General features: G+C 43.1%; 2 protein-coding genes across 2 annotated transcripts in view; one reads left to right on the top strand and one right to left on the bottom strand.

Annotated features, from left to right (window-relative positions):
* PI4K2A (phosphatidylinositol 4-kinase type 2 alpha) overlaps positions 1 to 10,879 on the bottom strand; it is a 27,062-nt gene extending 16,183 nt beyond the window's left edge. The window contains exons 1-2 of the mRNA XM_069568249.1: positions 9,942 to 10,879; positions 2,069 to 2,269 (exon numbers count right to left, since the gene is read on the bottom strand). Of these exons, the coding sequence (XP_069424350.1) occupies positions 2,069 to 2,269; positions 9,942 to 10,376 (636 nt within the window). The 5' untranslated portion in view covers positions 10,377 to 10,879. The remainder of the gene's footprint in view (positions 1 to 2,068; positions 2,270 to 9,941) is intronic.
* The window catches only part of MORN4 (MORN repeat containing 4), a 25,128-nt gene continuing 14,126 nt past the window's right edge, over positions 9,341 to 20,342 (top strand). The window contains exon 1 of the mRNA XM_069568268.1: positions 9,341 to 9,551. The gene's annotated coding sequence lies outside the window, so the exon portion shown is untranslated. The remainder of the gene's footprint in view (positions 9,552 to 20,342) is intronic.

Below are 20,342 nucleotides of genomic sequence, written 5' to 3'. Positions count from 1 at the left end.
CGGTGGCTTACAGGCTTTAGAATGCAGGCTCAGAAGTCGTGGCACACGGGCTTAACTGCTCCGCAGTATGTGGAGTCTTCCCAGACCAAGGATTAAACCCATGTCCCCTGCACTGGCAGGTGGATTCCCATCCACTGCGCCACCACGGAAGTCCAAGGAGGAACTCTTTATATCCCTATTTTTATAGTGAGGAAGCTGAAAGGGAGAGACTGCGGGAGTGTCTTGACTCACTTGCCCAAGGATTACTCAATAAAGAGCTGTAGCACCAGAATTTGAACTTGATCCCTGATTCTTAGGCACTGCACTGAGAAGCATAGGCAGAATAGACAGGCATGGGGCCTGGGTGGTCTGCTACTTATCCACCAAAGCAAGGAGATTACAGAGTGATGAGCAACGAGTACTTAGGATTTCTAGAGTCTAGGAGGGGCCTGGTGGGAGGATTTCAGGTTAGGCAGGAGATCTTAGGAGCATTCATCATCATATAAGATGTTCAGTGTGCTGCTTCACTCTATGTACACAGACAGAATGAAAGCTCGAAGGGAAGGAGTGCACTACACAAGGCCAGGCCGTGACTTAGATGTCAGATGGGAGCTACGAGCCGGGAACTACAATCAAATATATCAAACATTCACTCCACTGGCCTGAGGTTGGGGGGTCTCTGTTACTGTTTTTTTTCACGGTTTGATATCTATTCACTGATTCAGCTGGTACTTAAGGAACACTTACTAGAAGTATAGTATTTTGCTAGGTGCCGAGAATGAGAGAAGGAAATTTCAAGAAGTTTTCCCTGATTTCTACTTCCTTACAAACTAGTTGGCTTATTTGAAGTTTTTTGGCAAAGGAGCAAACATAGCTAAACATCCACAACTATCACACTTTCTTGTAACATACCCTGGGAAAACAGGAAAAAAAAGATTTGAAGGGAAGCTTCTGTCTGCTGATAAGGCTCTTTGCCCACAGTCTGCTATCTAAACCTGCAAAGAAAACCTCAAACACGGGTTTTTAATCTAGTTCCTATGGGTCAAAGGGTAGACTTCAACTGGTCCAGGAACCATCCTCTTGAAATTATATACAGTAATTGCAAATATGTATATTTTTTGTGGGAACAAAACGTATAGCTTTTATCCAATTTTCAAAGAAGATTAAGACCCAGAGAGAGATACAAAGATGGCCCTGTAGCCATAGGGCATCAGACCAGAGTTCTGCCTTAAGCTGTTACTACATCTCAGGGAGTCCTATACTAAATGGGTGATGACGTGTCCTTAGATGTTCATATGCTAACCAGAAGGTTTCCCCACCTCAGAACCCGTGGAAGGTTTCAAGAGACATCCTGTAGCAGAGTGGTTCTTAACCCAGTATCAGTAAACTTTCTGAAACTGTTACAATCAATTCTATATTTAAACATGTTTTTGATAGGGGGTGGGAGGTATGGTCCAGATCCTGCATTAGAACTTTGGCTAAGTCTGTAACACATTCAAGGTATGTACAAATCCATTCTAAGTGTGGATTTGCCTAGATCTGGGAACCCAATTTTGTAATGTTCAGACAAGCACCAGAATTCCATAGCATAAAGATGGGTGAGGAGAATTCCTTGTCAGTTTCCTGTAGGTGTTCAGGCCAGACCTTTACACTAACCCTCAGCCAACCCTAGAGTCCTACTTGCCAGACCTTGCATTAGTGCTTAGCTGACAATCAGCTAGTCCATTGTAGACTGTGTTTAAATCCTGGCTCAGAAATCTCAGAGTGAGCTACAAAAGTAGGTAGGTTTCTAACCAGCTTGGGGTTACCTGGGATCCAAAGTCCCAGGGAGCCCATACATGTGTATCAGAAGGGAACCTCCTGAAATTGTATGCAAAAAATTTATGTGTATCCTTCTCAGGACAGCTTTCATCAGATGATCAAACCATAAGCCTGCACATACCACTCCCCACCAAAAAAAAAAAGGCCAAGAACCCTAGACTCAGGGTACAAATAGCCCTTCACTGGATCTAGCAGTCCCACTAACATGGGCTTAGGCCCAGGAAAACTCTGGCCAGGCAGAAAGGCATCCGGAAGACAGGCCACTGACCTTTGTGCGGGGTACAATGTTGAGCTCCAGTTTTTGGTCCACCAGGCTGGCCCCCGCCTCTGAGAGGTAGCCCTGGTTGAGGACAAGGCAGTCACGGCCAAAGCAGCAGGGGCAGCACAGCTTCTGCAGCCACTTGGTCCACTTAGGATTAAGTTGCCCATACGGCTCTTCATTCTTGGGTTTGAAAACAGCGATGATCTTCTACAGAGACAAAAGGAACAGGGTGTTAAAGGCAAGTCCATGCCCGTGGCTCACAGACCAGGTCAGCAAGACTCTAGAAGGAAATGAGAGGGCACAGGCAGACAATCCCTATGTACAGTTAGACACTTCCCTTGAAGGGAAGACACCACTGCACGTGCGCAGCTGAGAATAACGCTGCCAGAAAGAGCTGTGGCCAGAGGAGATGCCAATCTGGTACCGATGGCACAACAGATTTTAACACCATCAAACCCCAACTTCTAAGGTGCATTAGTACTCACTGTTGCTCCGCATTAGTTAAGCAAAGTATCAACTGAAAGGAAATCAGTAAGGTATCATGAAATGAGGTTAAGAAAATTCTTTTATCAATGGCTGACTTCCTCTGTCAGCCTTACTACCCCCACCCATCTTAAAATAACAAGTTTAGGAATGACAAATTAAGTAGCAATGGAAGAGAAAGATCACAGCAGGAAAAAGAGTCTGCTACCTGATTGGCATGGGTTCTTTTAAGCAATTCTCATAGGCAAGAGACCAGGACATGAGAGGCCACAAAGATTAAGATCCACCTTCTCTAGCAGACAATAACTTAATTCTCAAAGATCCTCAGACATATGGGATGCTGCTGCAATCTAGAAACGAAGGCCTTCCCTCCTGAAGGCTTTCTTCCACAAGCCAGTCAGCCCCCTTAGGTTGTTTTATATTTATCTCATTCTCTCCAGTCCCCAAACTGGTACTTTCAAAGGAAGAAAAGTAAAGTAAATATGCTATTCAAGTGATTCATCTTAATATCATATGACTCTCCCTCTCCCCTCAGCCCACAGCCAACTCAAGCTAGTCTGGGTCATAAGACATTCTCCTGTGGGTGTCATTTCCTGAATGGCCAGTCACAGCAAAAACCATACATCCATCTGCCTGCATTAAGTAAGTACTCATATTAGGAACTGGCGAGGCATATGTCTGAAACAATAACTGGTCAATCTTGAGGCCAGTCCCATCAAGAAGCCTTGCAAGAAGGCAAGAGAAAAGAAGTACAAAAGAAATCAATTGATTCTTAAAGGTAAACTTATTCACCGGGAAAAGTCAAATGCATATGTTCATTCAGAATTACATTATTATCCAACGTGGCTAGGAAGAGGCCTGTTTTGGCAGTCTCCCTTTCTGTCTCCACACCCCTGGAACCCTGGGCTCTGAATCACACACAGCAGCAGCAGCAGTGACTGGCTCAGCTCGCAGAGAATGACTTTGACTCCACTGGAACTCTCTGGAACCTGGGCAGTGAAACCACAGGACAACTTGAGGCCCATCCCAGAACCCACCAGTCGGTTCACGGAAGTACAATGTGGAGTTCAGCAAGCTGGTCCCCAGTGAAAGGGAAACCAAGACTATTAGTGGGGCTGAAAAATACCAGGACTGAGGCTTAAATACTTCCACTTAAAGAAAGCAGAACTTGGGAATTCCCTAATGGTCCAGTGGTTAGGACTCCAAACTTCCACTGTAGGAAGCACCGGTTTGATTCCTGTTCCTAAGATCCCTCAAGCCGCATGATCCCTCAGCCAAAACAAGAGCAGAACTTGAAGGCCAAGATTGCAGCCAAGCATCATTTATAGGCCAACCTCTCAAACTTCTCAATTTCCTTCCAGCATAAGGACAATCAGAAAGCATTCCACCGACTCTAAAAGCATTAGTCATCATGATTCTCTCAGTGTAACAAGGGTTTCATTAAATAATAATGTCTGGCATGCACAAATAGGGGGATAGTGGGGGCGGGAAGGATGGAGGAACAGAAGGTCATTCAGACAGAAGGGGGACAAGTCCCTTTGAGGACTACGCGTTGCTTCAGTTCACCTAGTTGGCGAAATACAGCGTATCGGCACTCTGTGGGTTTCCTAGAGAGACATACAAAGCAGCGTCTGGCCTAATTTCCAAAGCTAATGTTAACTTCACATAATCAACTACGTTACTGAAGACTCAAGAATATTCTCCTAATTCATAGAAAACAAACTCTAAAACCACCCACTATTATTTGGTTGAGAAAGAAAAAAATACTGCCTAATTCATTTCCCCATATTCTCTCTCTTCTTTAATAAACTTTCAATTTCTTTTTACATGTAGGAGAAAGCTTCAGTTTGATGTCAGTATTTTAAAAAACACTCTCCCTTAACCTCTTCCTTTTAACGAAGGGGTTAGCGTGCAGGTATCTTGAGTAGCAGTAATGCATGAAGTTCAGGGTAAAAAGAGCAATGCACAAGGAGGCAAGGGGGCTTGGCTTGGGCCAGACCCACACACCATTACTGAAACCTGAAACCCAAAGGGTTTTCTGTATCTATCCAGCAGCTCCAAGAAGCAGCATACTAGGCTATACTAAAACCTAAGACAACTCAAGCACATCACTCATATTATACAGTGAAATATGCAGAAATAACATAAAAGTTTTTTTTTTTTAAGTTTGGTAAATACAAAGTGGATGGTTCTCAAACTTTCTGGTTTCAGGATTCCTTTAAACTTTTAAAAACTATTAAAGACCCCCAAAGCTTTTGTTTACATGGGTAAAATCTATATTTGCTGTTATCAGAACTTAAAACTAAAATGTCAAAACTATTTATTTAATTCACCTAATCATAAAAACAGGCTTCCCTGGTGGCTCAGACGGTAAAGCGTCTGCCTGCAAAGCGGGAGACCTGGGTTTGATCCCTCGGTTGGGAAGATGCCCTGGAGAAGGAAATGGCAATCCACTCCAGCACTCTTGCCTGGAAAATCCCATGGACAGAGAAGCCTGATAGGCTATAGTCCATGGGGTCGCAAAGAGTCGGACACAACTGAGCGACTTCACTCACTCAATCATAAAAACGGGCCAATTACATGTTAACATATGTGACATGTTTTTTTTGAAAAATAACTATATTTTAAAAAACAATTTTAGTGAGAAGACTGGTGTTGTTTTACATTTTTGCAAATCTCTAATGTTTAGCTCAGTAGAAGAAAACTGTATTCTCACATCTTTAATATTCAGTCTGTTTCAATATCACACATCATGCAACCCCTTGAAATCTCTGCTATACACTCATAAGGAAATGAGAGTGAAAAAGGTAAGTCTATATTCTCTGGAGGCTGGATGGAAACAGCACTTTTTGACTTAACTATTGAGGTAGAGAAGCCTGATTTACATGTTAACTCTTACAAAAGACAGGGATGGACTACTCCAAATATGTGACACCCTGAAAGAAGATGGGATCCAAATGGAATGTAATAAAGGAGATTCAGCCTGTATTTATTTTCCTGTTCACTGCTATCAACCCAACCTGCTGCATCGATTATAACTTGTGGCTTGGGACAGCTCCCTAAAACAGATGGTGTGCTGATGATGCTTAAAAATCTCCAAACTACATCTATGTATGATATATAAACATGACTGCATCTTAACATTTTAGTAATAAAAAAGTTACTCTTGGGGGCTTCCCTGGTAGCTCAGTGGTAAAGAACCTGCCTGCCAATGCAGGAAACAATGGATTCGATCCCTGGTCTGGGAAGATTCCACATGCTTCAGAGCAACTAAGCCCATGCTCTACAAGCACCAAGCCTGTGCTCTGGACCCCACGTGCTACCACTACAGAACCCTAGCCCTAGAACCCGAGCTCTGCACCAAGAGAAGCCATCACGATGAGAAGCCTGTGCACTGCAGTGAAGAGCAGCCCCCACTCCCCACAACTAGAGACAAGCCTGTGCAGCAGCAAAGACCTAGCACAGCCAAAGAAATACATAACTCATTAAAAAAACAAGTTACTCTGAGATCCTTATTCTTTATTTGGCTATTAGTATCGTTCTCAACCAAATGTAAGGACATCAAAATTTCCTGGAAGACACAGGTGGTTGGAAGAAACACATTCAATATTACAATATAAATTTATACTTGAAAAATGGAAAATCATACTGTAATATTTTCAAGACTAACTCTTGGTGAAGAAAGTATTTTTAAAAGGCTGAAAATTACTGATATAAGGCCAAGCTCCTAGAACATGTGAGAAGTATCTATGAAACTGTTTTGCAAATACCACTTAGAATTGTCTAATGAATTACTATCCTAAATAGGAATGGATCCTTTTAGAATTACACTACTTTTTGTTTTATTCAATGCCATGTATCCAAGAAAGCCTAATCCAGGGGTCAGTCAGCATATAACTTAAAAAAGTAGCAAAACACTCTGAACTCCTGCTAAGCACCAGGAATTAGGCCAGGGGCTTTCATATGTGGAATCTCATTTATTTGCCCTAATAAACTAGTCAGTCCTATGCTGTTCTATGATTTGGCAATACGAATGCTTAGTATTACTAGCCACTCAAAACAGAAAATGCTCAAAAAATACTTCCGTGAGCAGCCTGAGACCTGGCACACAAGGATGTAGGTGAGGAGGGTAACCTGAGCATTCTGCCATGACTTCTGATCCAGCATTTTCCATCTTACTATTTCAGGTCCGTACTTGCTCATTCTGAGAAGAAACCACTCTCAACCGGGAAATGAAATCAGGGCTGTTATCTTCAAGAACCTTTCAGATTGTCCAGCTCCAAAAGTACCTGTGGCAGAAACTGCTGGTTCCCCCAATCTCTGTTCCCTCTTCTTCCTTGGGCACAGGTCCCTAATTTTTAGCTGGACAAAATAAAGACTACAGTTCCCAGTCACTACTGAAGCTCAGTTCTGGACAATGGAATGTAAGGAGAGCAGTCTAGTGCCAACTTCTAGGAAATGTCTTACAGGAAGAGGACATTCTCTTTCTCCTCCTCTCCTTCTTCCAACTGGCTGAAAAGCAGACAAGATGTCTGTAGTCTGAGCATCCATCTCGGCTCACGAAGTGGAGGCCACGTGCTAGGGATGGCTGACCAGCTGGACGAATGGATGCATACTGTTCATACCATCTCCCCGATAAAGGAAAATGCCATGCCAGCTCCAAGCAGTCTCGAGACTTCTTTCATGAGAGTCAAATGTACTTTAATTCAAGTTATTATTATTTAAAAATTTCTGTCACACACAGCCAAATTTAGTCCTAACCAATACGGTAGCTGAAAAGAGAAACCAGAGATTCAGATGACTAACTCTGAGGTAGCAGGACATGGTAGTTAGAAGTGTGAACTCTGGCGCCAGTTTGCCTGGGTCTGAAACCTGCCTTCCATTTAATAGCTTTGAGACTCTGGGCAAATTAGCTGTACTGTGTGTCTCAGTGTCATCATCTGTGGGGACAATGATAGTACCTACCTCAGAAGGTGTTACGAGTATTAAGTGAATTATTATTTGTAAAGCACTTTATTCTTTTAATGTATTATTTTTATCTGTGTGTGTGCTCAGTCACTCAGCAGTGTCTGACTCTTTGCGACAACATGGACGGCAGCCTGTCAAGCTTCTCTGTCCATGGGACACTGCAGGCAAGAATACTGGAGTGGGTTGCCATTTCCTTCTCTAGGGGATCTTCCCGGCCCAGGGATCAAACCCGAGTCTCCTGCATTGCAGGCTGATTCTCTACCGCTGAGCCATCCGGGAAGCCCTGTAAAGCACATTAAGAGTATCTGGCATACAGTAAATACTATCGAAGTATTTCTAAATAAAATAAATAAACACATTTGGAGCAGGGCTAAAGATGACAAAACTAACTATAGTTAGTTTGTGGTCTAGTATAACCCACCACAGCATTTAGGAAGCGATCCTCTGCTCTGAACCACATTTTCCTCAGTGGAACAGAATGGTTACACTAATAAGTTTTGCTTGGTCGTATGTATTTTGACTTCCCCTCTAAGAAAGGACAGTGGCCAGGAAATTTGGGAGACTGAGATCCTGCAAATCACCAAGAAACACATCCATAGTCTGCTATTCTCCACGGCCTATGTACTAAGCTGATAGTACTTTACCTGCCAGGTAGAACTGAGAGATCACATTACTCCCACCTGTCAGAGTATCAGATCACTTCTCTGCTTACCCAACACATTTCCAGTGTTACAGTGCAGCTGTAACAGTGTCACGAAAGAAAAACAAAAATCTTCCACCTGCTGTTGTACCTAACAAAGATAATCTTAGCCCCTTCAGCCAACAAGCTAGCAACAAAGTAAAAACCATTCATATCTTAGATTTCAGTCTGGTTCCTAAATAAAAAATGATGAACATCTCCCTAATATTTAAACCCAAGGACACCTTATCTGTTTTTTCTTCTAGAAGTGATGGTTCCTGTTTGAGCTTTCGATTTAACTCATTACTCCCTTATCTGAGAGATTTGGAAAAACTTTACTCTCAAGCTTTTTTCCCATCTCGTTTATGTTAACTGAGTTGATGGTGGGAATGCTCTCTGGTTCTTGGTGATAATTCCAGGATAACATCTAGGAGAACAACTGGATCCAACAGGAACCTAACCAAGAGCTACAAGTCACAGTGCGTCCTGGCCATTCAGCACTCCTGTCAAAAGAGCACACCACCAATCTCAAGAGTTCACATAAGACAGATGCAGGGAAAATGTGAGGGAACTCTGATCTCCATCATTTTAATAACAAAAGCATATTTTTCTAGTAAGTCATTCTGGTCCACCTGAGAACATTAACATAGAAGACTTGAAAATTTTTTTGACTCACTGATATTTCAAAGACACCTCTAGTTTGATCTGTTGGTGGGCTGTTTAGTCGCTAAGTTGTGTCTGATTCTTTTGCAACTCTATGGACTGTAGCCCATCAGGCTCCTCTGTCCACCGGACTCTCCAGGCAAGAATACTGAAGTAGCTTGCCATTTCCTTCTCCAGGGAATCTTCCTGGAAGTCAGGGATGGAACCTGAGTCCCCTGCATTGACAGGCAGATTCTCTACCACTGAGCCACCACGGAAACCCTAATCAAAAGAATAAATGTCACTTTTCAGCTGCCTTCCTCACTCCATGTCCCATCCCATCCTCATCCCCCTTTAAACACATACAAGGGACAAAATAAAGGTGAGATAAACACTAGTTCTGGATGAGAAGTGAAAGTAAAGGTAACTGACAGTCCCATGTTTCTCAAACTTTACACTCTAAACTGAGGAACAATAAAAAAGGATTTGAACAATATCTCAGAAGTGAGCAATAACCAGGACAGATGAAACTGATGAGTCCACTCAATCAGCAACGTCTGTCAATAGGAGACCTGGGTCGGTGCAGAAGACATCCCCACAACAGAGAAGGATGGAAGGGAACCATCAGAGCCCCTGATAGGTCACCGGTCCTCCTGGATGAACAGTGACGACACTGATTCGGTCCAAAAAGAAAGGACGGGCTCAAAGCTCAAATCAGTAAGTAAGTAGCTGAACAAACGTCTGTAGTTTAAAGCTAAGGAACCTACTAGAAAGCAGCATCTCCCTGCACGTCTCTGTCCAGAGGCCAACTGCCCCACCACACCGCAGGGCTCCTCGCTTCTATCTGGTCAATTTCCTCTTTTCATTTTCCGCTTACTCCTCCCCTACCAAATAAGTTCTGATTTATTTCTTCATTCCGCCAAGCTTCTCCATCTCCAGTTCTCAGGGGCATTCCAAAATCCTGCCCACGAAGCTCCGCACTGTAGTTTTCCCCTTTCGCAGCCTTTCAAAACCCCTTTCTCCCTCTGATTGTGCGAAGCCTCAAACTCCCCCGGACAGGTTCACCCTCCCCGAAGCAGGCGGCCGCAGTCCCCAGCCCGATCTCACCCCTTGAGGGTCCTTGACGAAGTAGCTTCCGCTGGAGCCCTGATAGATGCGCTCGGGGAAGATGCCACGCTCGATCGCCAACTCGGCCTGCCGAACCACCGCCTCGAACTCCGGGTCCTCCGGAAACTCGTTCCGCTCGCGGTGGGCCTGCGCGGCGTGCGCCGCTACCGCGGCCTGGGCCGCCAGGGCTTGGGCCTGCGCCGCCACGGTTTGCGTCTGACCCTGGGCCGCCGCGCCCCGGGCCCGATCCAGCAGTGGCTGCCGCTCCCGGTCGTGGCCAGGCGAGCCCGGCGGAGAGGGGACCGGGCCGGCCGCCGCCGCCACGCGGACCGCGCCCCCCGGCACCTGCGGAAAGTGAGCGCTCGAGCCGGACGGGAAGGTATAGTCCGGAGGTTGCGCCCGCTCGGGGGACACGAGTGGGCTCGTCTCGTCCATCCCTCAGGCCGCGGGCTCCGGGACCCGGTGCGCTCCACACAGCTGAGTTCCTGCCCGGGACCAATCCGCGAAACTCTCAACTCTCTCTCGGCCAACCAGGTCCCGGTGCTTCCTTGGCCCCGCCCCTACCTTCCCTGTTTACTTGGCGACGAGTAGGCACGACCCCTTGCGCGCAGACTGTATCCAATCAGAAACAACGCCTACGCAATCCCGTCCTCCGCATTTTATGCCCGTCACCTTCTCTGAAGATTGCGCATGCTCCAGGAGCAAGCTCCCGGGTCAGACACGCCCCCTTTCTCTTCCAGTCCAGCAGCGCCCTTAGCTTACCACTACTGGCTCTTAATTGGCAGCGAACAAATAAAGGATCCTACCTGAACAGTCCTTAGGGATTTGATTTAGGTCATACCTGAATGGTCTAGTGGTTTTCCCCAGTTTCTTAAATTTAAGTCTGAATTTGGCAATAAGGAGTTCATGATCTGAGCCACAGTCAGCCCCTGGTCTTGTTTTTGCTGACTGTATAGAGCGTCTCCATCTTTGGCTGCAAAGAAAATTATCTGATTTCAGTGTTGACCATCTGGTGATGTCCACGTGTAGAGTCTTCCCTTGTGTAGTTGGAAGAGGGTGTTTGCTGTGACCAGTGCGTTCTCTTGGCAAAACTCCATTAGCCTTTGCCCTGCTTCATTCTGTACTCCAAGGCCAAATGTGCCTGTTACTCCAGGTGTTTCTTGACTCCTACTTTTGCATTCCAGTACCTGATAATGAAAAGGACATCTTTTTTGGATGTTAGTTCTGGAAGGTCTTGTAGGTCTTCATAGAACCGTTCAACTTCAGCTTCGTCAGTGTTACTGGTTGAGGCATAGACTTGGATTACCGTGATATTGAATGATTTGCCTTGGAAAGGAATAGAGATCATTCTATAGTTTTTGCGATTGCATCCAAGTACTGCATTTCGGACTCTTTTTCTTGACCATGATGGTGACTCCATTTCTTCTAAGGGATTCCTGCCCACAGTAGTAGATATAATGGTCATCTGAGTTAAATTCACCCATTCCAGTCCATTTTAGTCCACTTCCAATTTGCCTTGATTCATGGACCTAACATTCCAGGTTTCTATGCAATATTGCTCTTTACAGCATCAGACGTTGCTTCCATCACCAGCCACGTCCACAACTTGGTGTTGTTTTGGCAACACCCTAAATCAAATCCCTAATAATTACACAATGGAACTGGGAAATAGATTTAAGGGACTAGATCTGATAGACAGAGTGCCTGATGAACTATGGACGGAGGTTTGTGACACTGTACAGGAGACAGGGAGCAAGAACATCCCCAAGAAAAAGAAATACAAAAAAGCAAAATGGCTGTCTGAGGAGGCTTTACAAATAGCTGTGAAGAGAAGCAAAAAGCAAAGGAAAAAGGAAAGATATACCCATTTGAATGCAGAGTTCTAAAGAATAGCAAGGATAGATGAGAAAGGCTTCTTCAGTGACCAATGCAAAGAAATAGACGAAAAGAATAGAATGGGAAAGACTAGAGATCTCTTCAAGAAAATTAGAGATACCAAGGGAATATTTCATGCAAAGATGGGCTCAATAAAGGATAGAAATGGTATGGACCTAACAGAAGCAGAAGATATTAAGAAGAAGTGGCAAGAATATACAGAAGAACTGTACAAAAAAGATCTTCACAACTGAGATAATAACGATGGTGTGATTACTCACCTAGAGCCAGACATCCTGAAGTCAAGAGGGCCTTAGGAAGCATCACTACAAACAAAGCTAGTGGAGGTGATGGAATTCCAGTTGAGCTGTTTCAAATCTTGAAAGATGATGCTGTGAAAGTGCTGCACTCAATATGCCAGCAAATTTGGAAAACTCAGCAGTGGCCACAGGACTGGAAAAGGTCAGTTTTCATTCCAATCCCAAAGAATTGCAATCTCAAAGAACGCTCAAACTACTGCACAATTGCACTCATCTCACACGCTAGTAAAGTAATGCTCAAAATTCTCCAAGCCAGGCTTCAGCAATACGTGAACTGTGAACTTCCAGATGTTCAAGCTGGTTTTAGAAAAGGCAGAGGAACCAGAGATCAAATTGCCAACATCCACTGGATCATTGAAAAAGCAAGAGAGTTCCAGAAAAACATCTATTTCCACTTTATTGACTATGCCAAAAACTTTGACTGTGTGGATCAGAATAAACTCTGGAAAATTCTGAAAGAGATGGGCATACCAAACCACCTGACCTGCCTCTTGAGAAATCTGTATGCAGGTCAGGAAGCAACAGTTAGAACTGGACATGGAACGCAGACTGGTTCCAAATGGGGAAAGGAGTACATCAGGGATGTATATTGTCACCATGTTTATTTAACTTATATGCAGAGTACATCATGACAAACGTTGGGCTTGGAGGAAGCACAAGCTGGAATAAAGATTGCTGGGAGTAATATCAGAAATATCAGAAATATCAGTAATATCATGTCATCAGATATGCAGATGACACCACCCTTATGGCAGAAAGTGAAGAGGAACTAAAGAGCTTCTTGATGAAAGTGAAAGAGGAGAGTGAAAAAGTTGGCTTAAAGCTCAACATTCAGAAAACAAAGATCATGGCATCCGGTCCCATCACTTCATGGCAAATAGATGGAGAAACAATGGAAACAGTGTCAGACTTTATTTTTGGGGGCTCCAAAATCACTGCAGATGGTGACTGCAGTCATGAAATTAAGAGACGCTTGTTCCTTGGAAGAAAAGTTATGGCCAACCTAGACAGCATATTAAAAAGCAAAGACATTACTTTGTCAACAAAGGTCCACGGTTTTTCCGGTAGTCATGTATGGCTGTGAGAGTTGGACTATAAAGAAAGCTGAGCACCGAAGAATTGATGCTTTTGAACCGTGGTGTTGGAGAAGACTCTTGAGAGTCCCTTGGACTGCAAGGAGATTCAACCAGTCCATCCTAAAGGAAATCAGTTGTGAATATTCATTGGAAGGACTGATGCTGCAGCAGAAACTCCAATCCTTTGGCCACCTAATGCAAAGAGCTGACTCATTTGAAAAGACCCTGATGCTGGGAAAGATTGAAGGGGGAAGGAAAAGGGGATGACAGAGGATGAGATGGTTGGATGACATCACCGAATCAATGGACCTGAGTTTGAGTAAACTCCAGGGGTAGGTAATGGACAGGGAGGCCTGGCGTGCCACAATCCATAGGATCACAAAAAGTCAGACACGACTGAACGACTGAACTGAACTGAACTGACCTCGTCAGTCAGTCACTCGTTTCTTGAATACCTACTAATAGCCAGCTGTGAGATCAGGGAACTGTGGTCTTTGTGTCTGAGTCATTCCATCATGTGCTCATTCATTAAATATTTATCGAGCACCTACTGTTTTCTAGAGAGAGCCAAGAGTGAAGCAAAGAAACAAAATCCCTGCTCAAAGTAAAAAAAAAAAATGTTTTAAATTCCAGTCCTCATGCAGTTTACACAATGCATGACTCAAATCTCAGTGCTTGTTAACTGAAGAAAAATATGGTACCATTAGCCTAAAAAATTATGAGATCCAAGAAGTAACTGTCCATGACTTCTTTTGTTCATCACTGTGAAACCTCAGTGTCTAGACTCTGTAGGTGCTCGGTATATTTTTATTAGTGGAAAAGAGAAGGACGATATAGCCCCTGCCCACAAGCTGAAGACCACGGCTCTCTGAGGCAGTAGGAGAAAAAGAGCCAATAATGACAGCTGGAAACTCCATAATAGGAGTTCAGCAATTTTAGGGTTGACTGGAGAGTCAGCAAAGGCTTTAAGTTCAGCATGTGCTATGAGCTAAGTCTTAAAGGAAGAATGGAATTAGATCACTGGGAGGAGTGGGGGTGGGCACTGTGGGATTAATCAGTAGTCAATTTACAAAAGAAATGGAAAATTTTATTTGATCCAGCCTGAAGATTATAATCTTGGAGAGGGTCTCTCAGACAACTATGAGCACAGTTCTGAAGAGGGGAGGGGAGGCATGATTTTGAGGTATAGGTACTGCAGTTATGCACACGTCTTGGTAGAGATTTACTGCTATTCACAAGGAACAGATATCTTACTTAATGTTTGGTGAGGGTGAAAGAGGAGAGTGAAAAAGCTGGCTTAAAAATCAACCTTCAAAAAACTAAAATGATGGCATCCAGTCCCATCACATCATGGCAAATATTGTAGGTCAGTGACTGCCAAGCCTAATGACTTGATTCTTGTAGAACTGAATGGTGGATAACGTTCTTTATTTTACAGTCTCTTCTCTTTAGGTCTTAATTTCAGCAAGGGCTTGGGAGGCATTGTGGGACCAATTTGTCCCATGGCGTGCTGATGCCAAGGTCAGGTGAAAACTTCATTCAGAGACCATTCCAGTGCTATCACTGGGCTGGGCTCTGTTAACGGTATCCCAGAGCCTCTTGACCACCTGTCCTACTTGTCTGTTGTGGTCCAGGAAATAGTTCCCTTTTGTTGTTTCTTCCCATGTCTAGAGTTACACTATTACATCATTGATCTTATAGGACTATGTATCCTGTCAGTCATTTCAAATCAACTAATCATCATTAATTTTACTGGAGACTCAGTTTCACATTTGGTAATGCAAGAAACAATAATTCCATAAAATAGGCAGAATACAAGTAACATAGGTAGTAACATTAGTAAAGTCATAAGTAAGTATTTAAGCTAAGAACTTCTATTACATGGAGCCTAGTATCTTCCCAGGTGGTCAAATCAGTCTGTTCTTCACTAATTGCTATATTTAAGAGAAATGATATACTGGAGTTCTACATATGTTAATAGTTCACCAAATGTGTCTGTACACACAAGGATTGTGAAATGAACATTATTTTCTAAGGAGTTATATGGCTGGAGCCAGAAGAAGAAAATTTGATCTTTATAGCTGAGCAGGTATTCCTGCCATTGAGGAGATCTGATTAATGCATAAGGCAGACGCATAATCCACACTAGAGAGGAAAAAGGAAGTCCAAACTGGCAGACAAAATGTTTAAGTTCTTCTCTTGTCTTAAAATGTGAATATTTATTTCATCATTGGGTAAAGAATGAATCAGAGACATCTGAGTTTCAACTCCAGCTCCACACATTATTTTGTACGTTACTAAACTCTCTAAGCCTCAGCGTCCTTTTCTATAAAATGAGAATAATCATCCCTTCCTCAATTGGTTAAATAGGAATCAAGATAAGTACATAAAACACTAAGCATAGTGCTTAGCACATGAAAAAGCATTCAATGAGTGGTGACTTTTAATTTTGTTAATATTGTTGATGTTGTTTTTATGTTTAAAGTAACCACCAGACTAAAAGCAAAGGTTTTCACAAAAGATTACCAGCCACATAGCAACCAATATTTAAAAATCATTCTTTCTTGAATCAAATTATTGCCCCAACTAACTAGAAGTAGGGAACTAAAAGAACTACTGTTTAATTGTATGTATGAAGACCTACAAGACCTTTTAGAACTAACGCACAAAAAAGATGTTCTTTTCCTTATAGGGGACTGGAATGCAAAAGTAGAAAGTCAAGAAACACATGGGGTAACAGGCAAATTTGGCCTTGGAGTATGGAATGAAGCAGAAATGAAGCATGAAAGATTAATAGAGTTTTGCCAAGAGAACGCACTGGTCATAGCAAACACCCTCTTCCAACACAAGAGAAGATTCTACACATGGGCATCACAGATTGATTATATTCTTTGCAGCCAAAGATGGAGAAGCTCTATACAGTCAGCAAAAACAAGACCTGGAGCTGACTGTGGCTCAGATCATGAACTCCTTATTGCAAAATTCAGACTTAAATTGAAGAAAGTAGGGGAGATCAGTCCTGGGTGTTCACTGGAAGGACTGATGCTGAAGCTGAAACTCCAATACTTTGGCTACCTCATAGGAAGAGTTGACTCATTGGAAAAGACCCTGATGCTGGGAGGGATTGCGGGGCAGAAGGAGAAGGGGATGACAGAGGATGAGATGTCTGGATGACATCACCAACTTGATGGACATGAGTGTGGGTAAACTCCGGGAGTTGGTGATGGACAGGGAGCCCTGGAGTGCTGCGGTTCATGGATTGCAAAGAGTCAGACACAACTGAGCGACTGAACTGAACTGACCTGAACTGATGGTGTTACAGAACAAAATTCAACTGGATAAATTTTAAAGAACTTACTGGCTTTCTTAAATGATTCATGAATTGTGCAGCACCCCATCTAGCAGACAGAAAGGAGCTCTGAGGAGCTGCACAAAATTAAAGACCTGTATAGGCAGAGGGCAAAGAGCCAAGAAAGTTACAGTGAAAGCAGAGTGGTTGTGGCAAGATTCCCCTTCCTTTAAGAGCCAGGATGACAGGGTCTATTAGAAAGATTACCTCACTAGAGCTGACCAGGTAATTCCAGATTGCCTGGTTTAAGATTCCATGTCTGGGAGAGGCTGAAACAGTAATTAAGAAAGGTATTAGGTTTAGGTTTGGTGACATAGAGCTTAGCCTAAGTGATTCTATTTGGGGCCTGTGTCTTATTTTTAACAATAGGAATGTCGTAAACACTTTTTTTGGCCAAGTAAACCTAGGCAAAGGTCCATACAGATGGTTCAGTTTTCCTTTTCAGTTATAAGACATGTATTTCCTTCTCCTAACTAGACATCAAATAAGTAATACTTGCCTCTATGTCCCAGGGACCATAGCCACAGAGGTGACCTCTTAGTATTATTCATCTCATTTAGCCTTTAAGCTTCAAATTATGGTCAAGGAGAGCTCCAAGATTCAGAGTTCTCCTTTGAATTCTGAGATTTATTTATGGAAAATCCTCAGAAATTATTTCTGTATTTACCTCTTAGAGCTTGATTTTCCTTTTACTGAAAAGTGTCAGTATATTCCCTAGACATTTTAAGAGCTCGTGCTGAATCCATGCTTAGTTGCCCAGTAAAGTCCAACTCTTTGCGACCCCATGGACTGTAGCCCACCAGGCTGCTCTGTCCATGGGATTCTTTAGGCAAGATCATGGGAGTAAGCTGTCACTTCCTCCCCCAGGGGATTTTTCCAGCTCAAAGATCAAACCACTGTCTTCTGTGGCTCCAGCATTGTTAGGCGGATTCTTTACCCACTGAGCCATCTACCACTTACCAAATGCTAAGCATGTCGCAAGTATTATTTTACATGTATTACTGGGATTAAGGCATGTAACTGGCATTACAGCCTTATGATGTTGGAAACCAAGGAAACTAACCTGCTGACATTCATGCAGCTGATAAACGGCAGAGCTGGACCCAAATCCAGTCAGACTACCTCCATGCTTTCAACACTACATTGCTTCTTATTAATTATTTCTACAAAATGTGTTTCATATATACACCTTTCTGTCTGTCCTCACTGATCCCTCCTTAGTTTGGTACTCTAGGGATGTCTTGGCTACATTATTGCAATAGTTTCTTTCTTTCTTTCTTTTTTAAATACAGTGTCAGCTCAGTTCAGTTCAGTCCTCAGTCCTGTCCAGCTCTTTGAGACCCCATGTACTGCAGCATGCCAGGCTTCCTTGTCCATCACCAACTCCCTGAGCTTGTTCAAACTCATATCCATCAGGTCAGTGATGCCATCCAACCATTTCATCCTCTGTCATCCCCTTCTCCACCTGCCTTCAATCTTTCCAGCATCAGGGTCTTTTCCAATGAGTTAGTTCTTCACATCAGGTGGCCAAAGTACTGGAGCTTCACTTTAGCATCAGTCCTTCCAATGAATATTCAGGACTGATTTCCTTTAGGATTGACTGGTTTGATCTCCTTGCTGTCCAAGGGACTCTCAAGAGTCTCCAACACCACAGTTCAAAAGCATCAATTATTAGGCACTCAGCTTTCTTTATGGCCCAACTCTCACATCCATACATGACTACCGGAAAAATCATAGCTTTGACTAGACAGACATTTGTCAGCAAAGTAACGTCTCTGCTTTTTAATATGCTGTCTAGGTTGGTCATAGCTTTTCTTCCAAGGAGCAAACATCTTTTAATTTCATGGCTGAAGTCACCATCTGCAGTGATTTTGGAGCCCAGAAAAATAAAGTTTGTCACTGTTTTCATTGTTTCCCCATTTATTTGCCATGAAGGGATAGGACTGGATGCCATGATCTTAATTTTTTTAATGTTGAGTTTTAAGCTAACTTTTTCACTTTCCTATTTAACTTTCATCAAGAGGCTCTTTAGCTCCTCTTTGCTTTCTGCCATAAGGTTGGTGTCATCTACATTTCTGAGGTTACTGATATTTCTCCCGGCAATCTTGATTCCAGCTTGTGCTTCATCCAGTCTGGCATTTCACTGATGTACTCTGCATATAAGTTAAATAAGCAAAGTGACAATATAAAGTATAATTTTTTAAAAAAAGGAGGAGGAGAATGGGGAGAGAGTATGCACTAAACAACTGTTTTCAGCAATACCATGGTGGTAATATTAGCATTGTCAAGTGTGTATAATTTACCAATGGTGTGGAATGTACCAAATAAGTAATTGTGAGATATTTTAACGTCATTTGTACCCTTGAGAATCAGGGTGGAAGAAAAGTAGAGACACAGAGTGGAAGAAATTAAGTAAAAGCCTTGCAGTCCCATATTTGAATTGGACTTACCAGTATGAACTCATTAGATATTTTAATCTTTATATACATATTTTTTAACTTAGTTTTAATTGAAGGATAATTGCTTTACAGAATTTTGTTGTTTTCTGTCAAACCTCAACATGAATCAGCCATCAGTTCAGATCAGTCGCTCAGTCATGTCCGACTCTCTGCGACCCCATGAATCGCAGCACGCCGGGCCTCCCTGTCCATCACCATCTCCTGGAGTTCACTCAGACTCACATCCATCGAGTCAGTGATGCCATCCAGCCATCTCATCCTCTGTCGTCCCCTTTTCCTCCTGCCCCCAATCCCTCCTAGCATCACAGTCTTTTCCAATGAGTCAACTCTTCCCATGAGGTGGCCAAAGTATTGGAGTTTCAGCTTTAGCATCATTCCTTCCAAAGAAATCCCAGGGCTGATCTCCTTCAGAATGGATTGGTTGGATCTCCTTGCAGTCCAAGGGACTCTCAAGAGTCTTCTCCAACACCACAGTTCAAACACATCAATTCTTCGGCGCTCAGCCTTCTTCACAGTCCAACTCTCACATCCATACATGACCACAGGAAAAACCATAGCCTTGACTAGACGGACCTTAGTCAGCAAAGCAATGTCTCTCCTTTTGAATATACTATCTAGGTTGGTCATAACTTTTCTTCCAAGGAGTAAGCGTCTTTTAATTTCATGGATGCAGTCACCATCTGCAGTGATTTTGGAGCCCCCAAAATTAAAGTCTGACACTGTTTCCACTGTTTCCCCATCTATTTCCCATGAAGTGATGGGACCAGATGCCATGATCTTCGTTTTCTGAATGTTGAGCTTTAAGCCAACTTTTTCACTCTCCTCATTCACTTTCATCACAAAGCTTTTTAGTTCCTCTTCACTTTCTGCCATAAGAGTGATGTCACCTGCATATCTGAGGTTATTGATATTTCTTCTGGCAATCTTGATTCCAGCTTGTGCTTCTTCCAGTCCAGCGTTTCTCATGATGTACTCTGCATAGAAGTTAAATAAGCAGGGTGACAATATACAGCCTTGACGTACTCCTTTTCCTATTTGGAACCAGTCTGTTGTTCCATGTCCAGTTCTAACTGTTGCTTCCTGACCTGCATACAGATTCCTCAAGAGGCAGGTCAGGTGGTCTGGTATTCCCATCTCTCTCAAAATCTTCCACAGTTTATTGTGATCCACACAGTCAAAGGCTTTGGCATAGTCAGTAAAGCAGAAATAGATGTTTTTCTGGAACTCTCTTGCTTTTTCCATGATCCAGCGGATGTGCAGCCATAGGTATACATATATCCCCTCCCTCTTGAACCTCCCTCCCATCTCCCTCCCCATTTCAC

Source organism: Ovis canadensis, chromosome 22 (assembly GCF_042477335.2).
Source record: "Ovis canadensis isolate MfBH-ARS-UI-01 breed Bighorn chromosome 22, ARS-UI_OviCan_v2, whole genome shotgun sequence".
Taxonomy (NCBI): domain Eukaryota; kingdom Metazoa; phylum Chordata; class Mammalia; order Artiodactyla; family Bovidae; genus Ovis; species Ovis canadensis.
The sequence above is the reverse complement of the archived record's forward strand: the minus strand, read 5'-3'. Positions and strand labels throughout refer to the sequence as shown.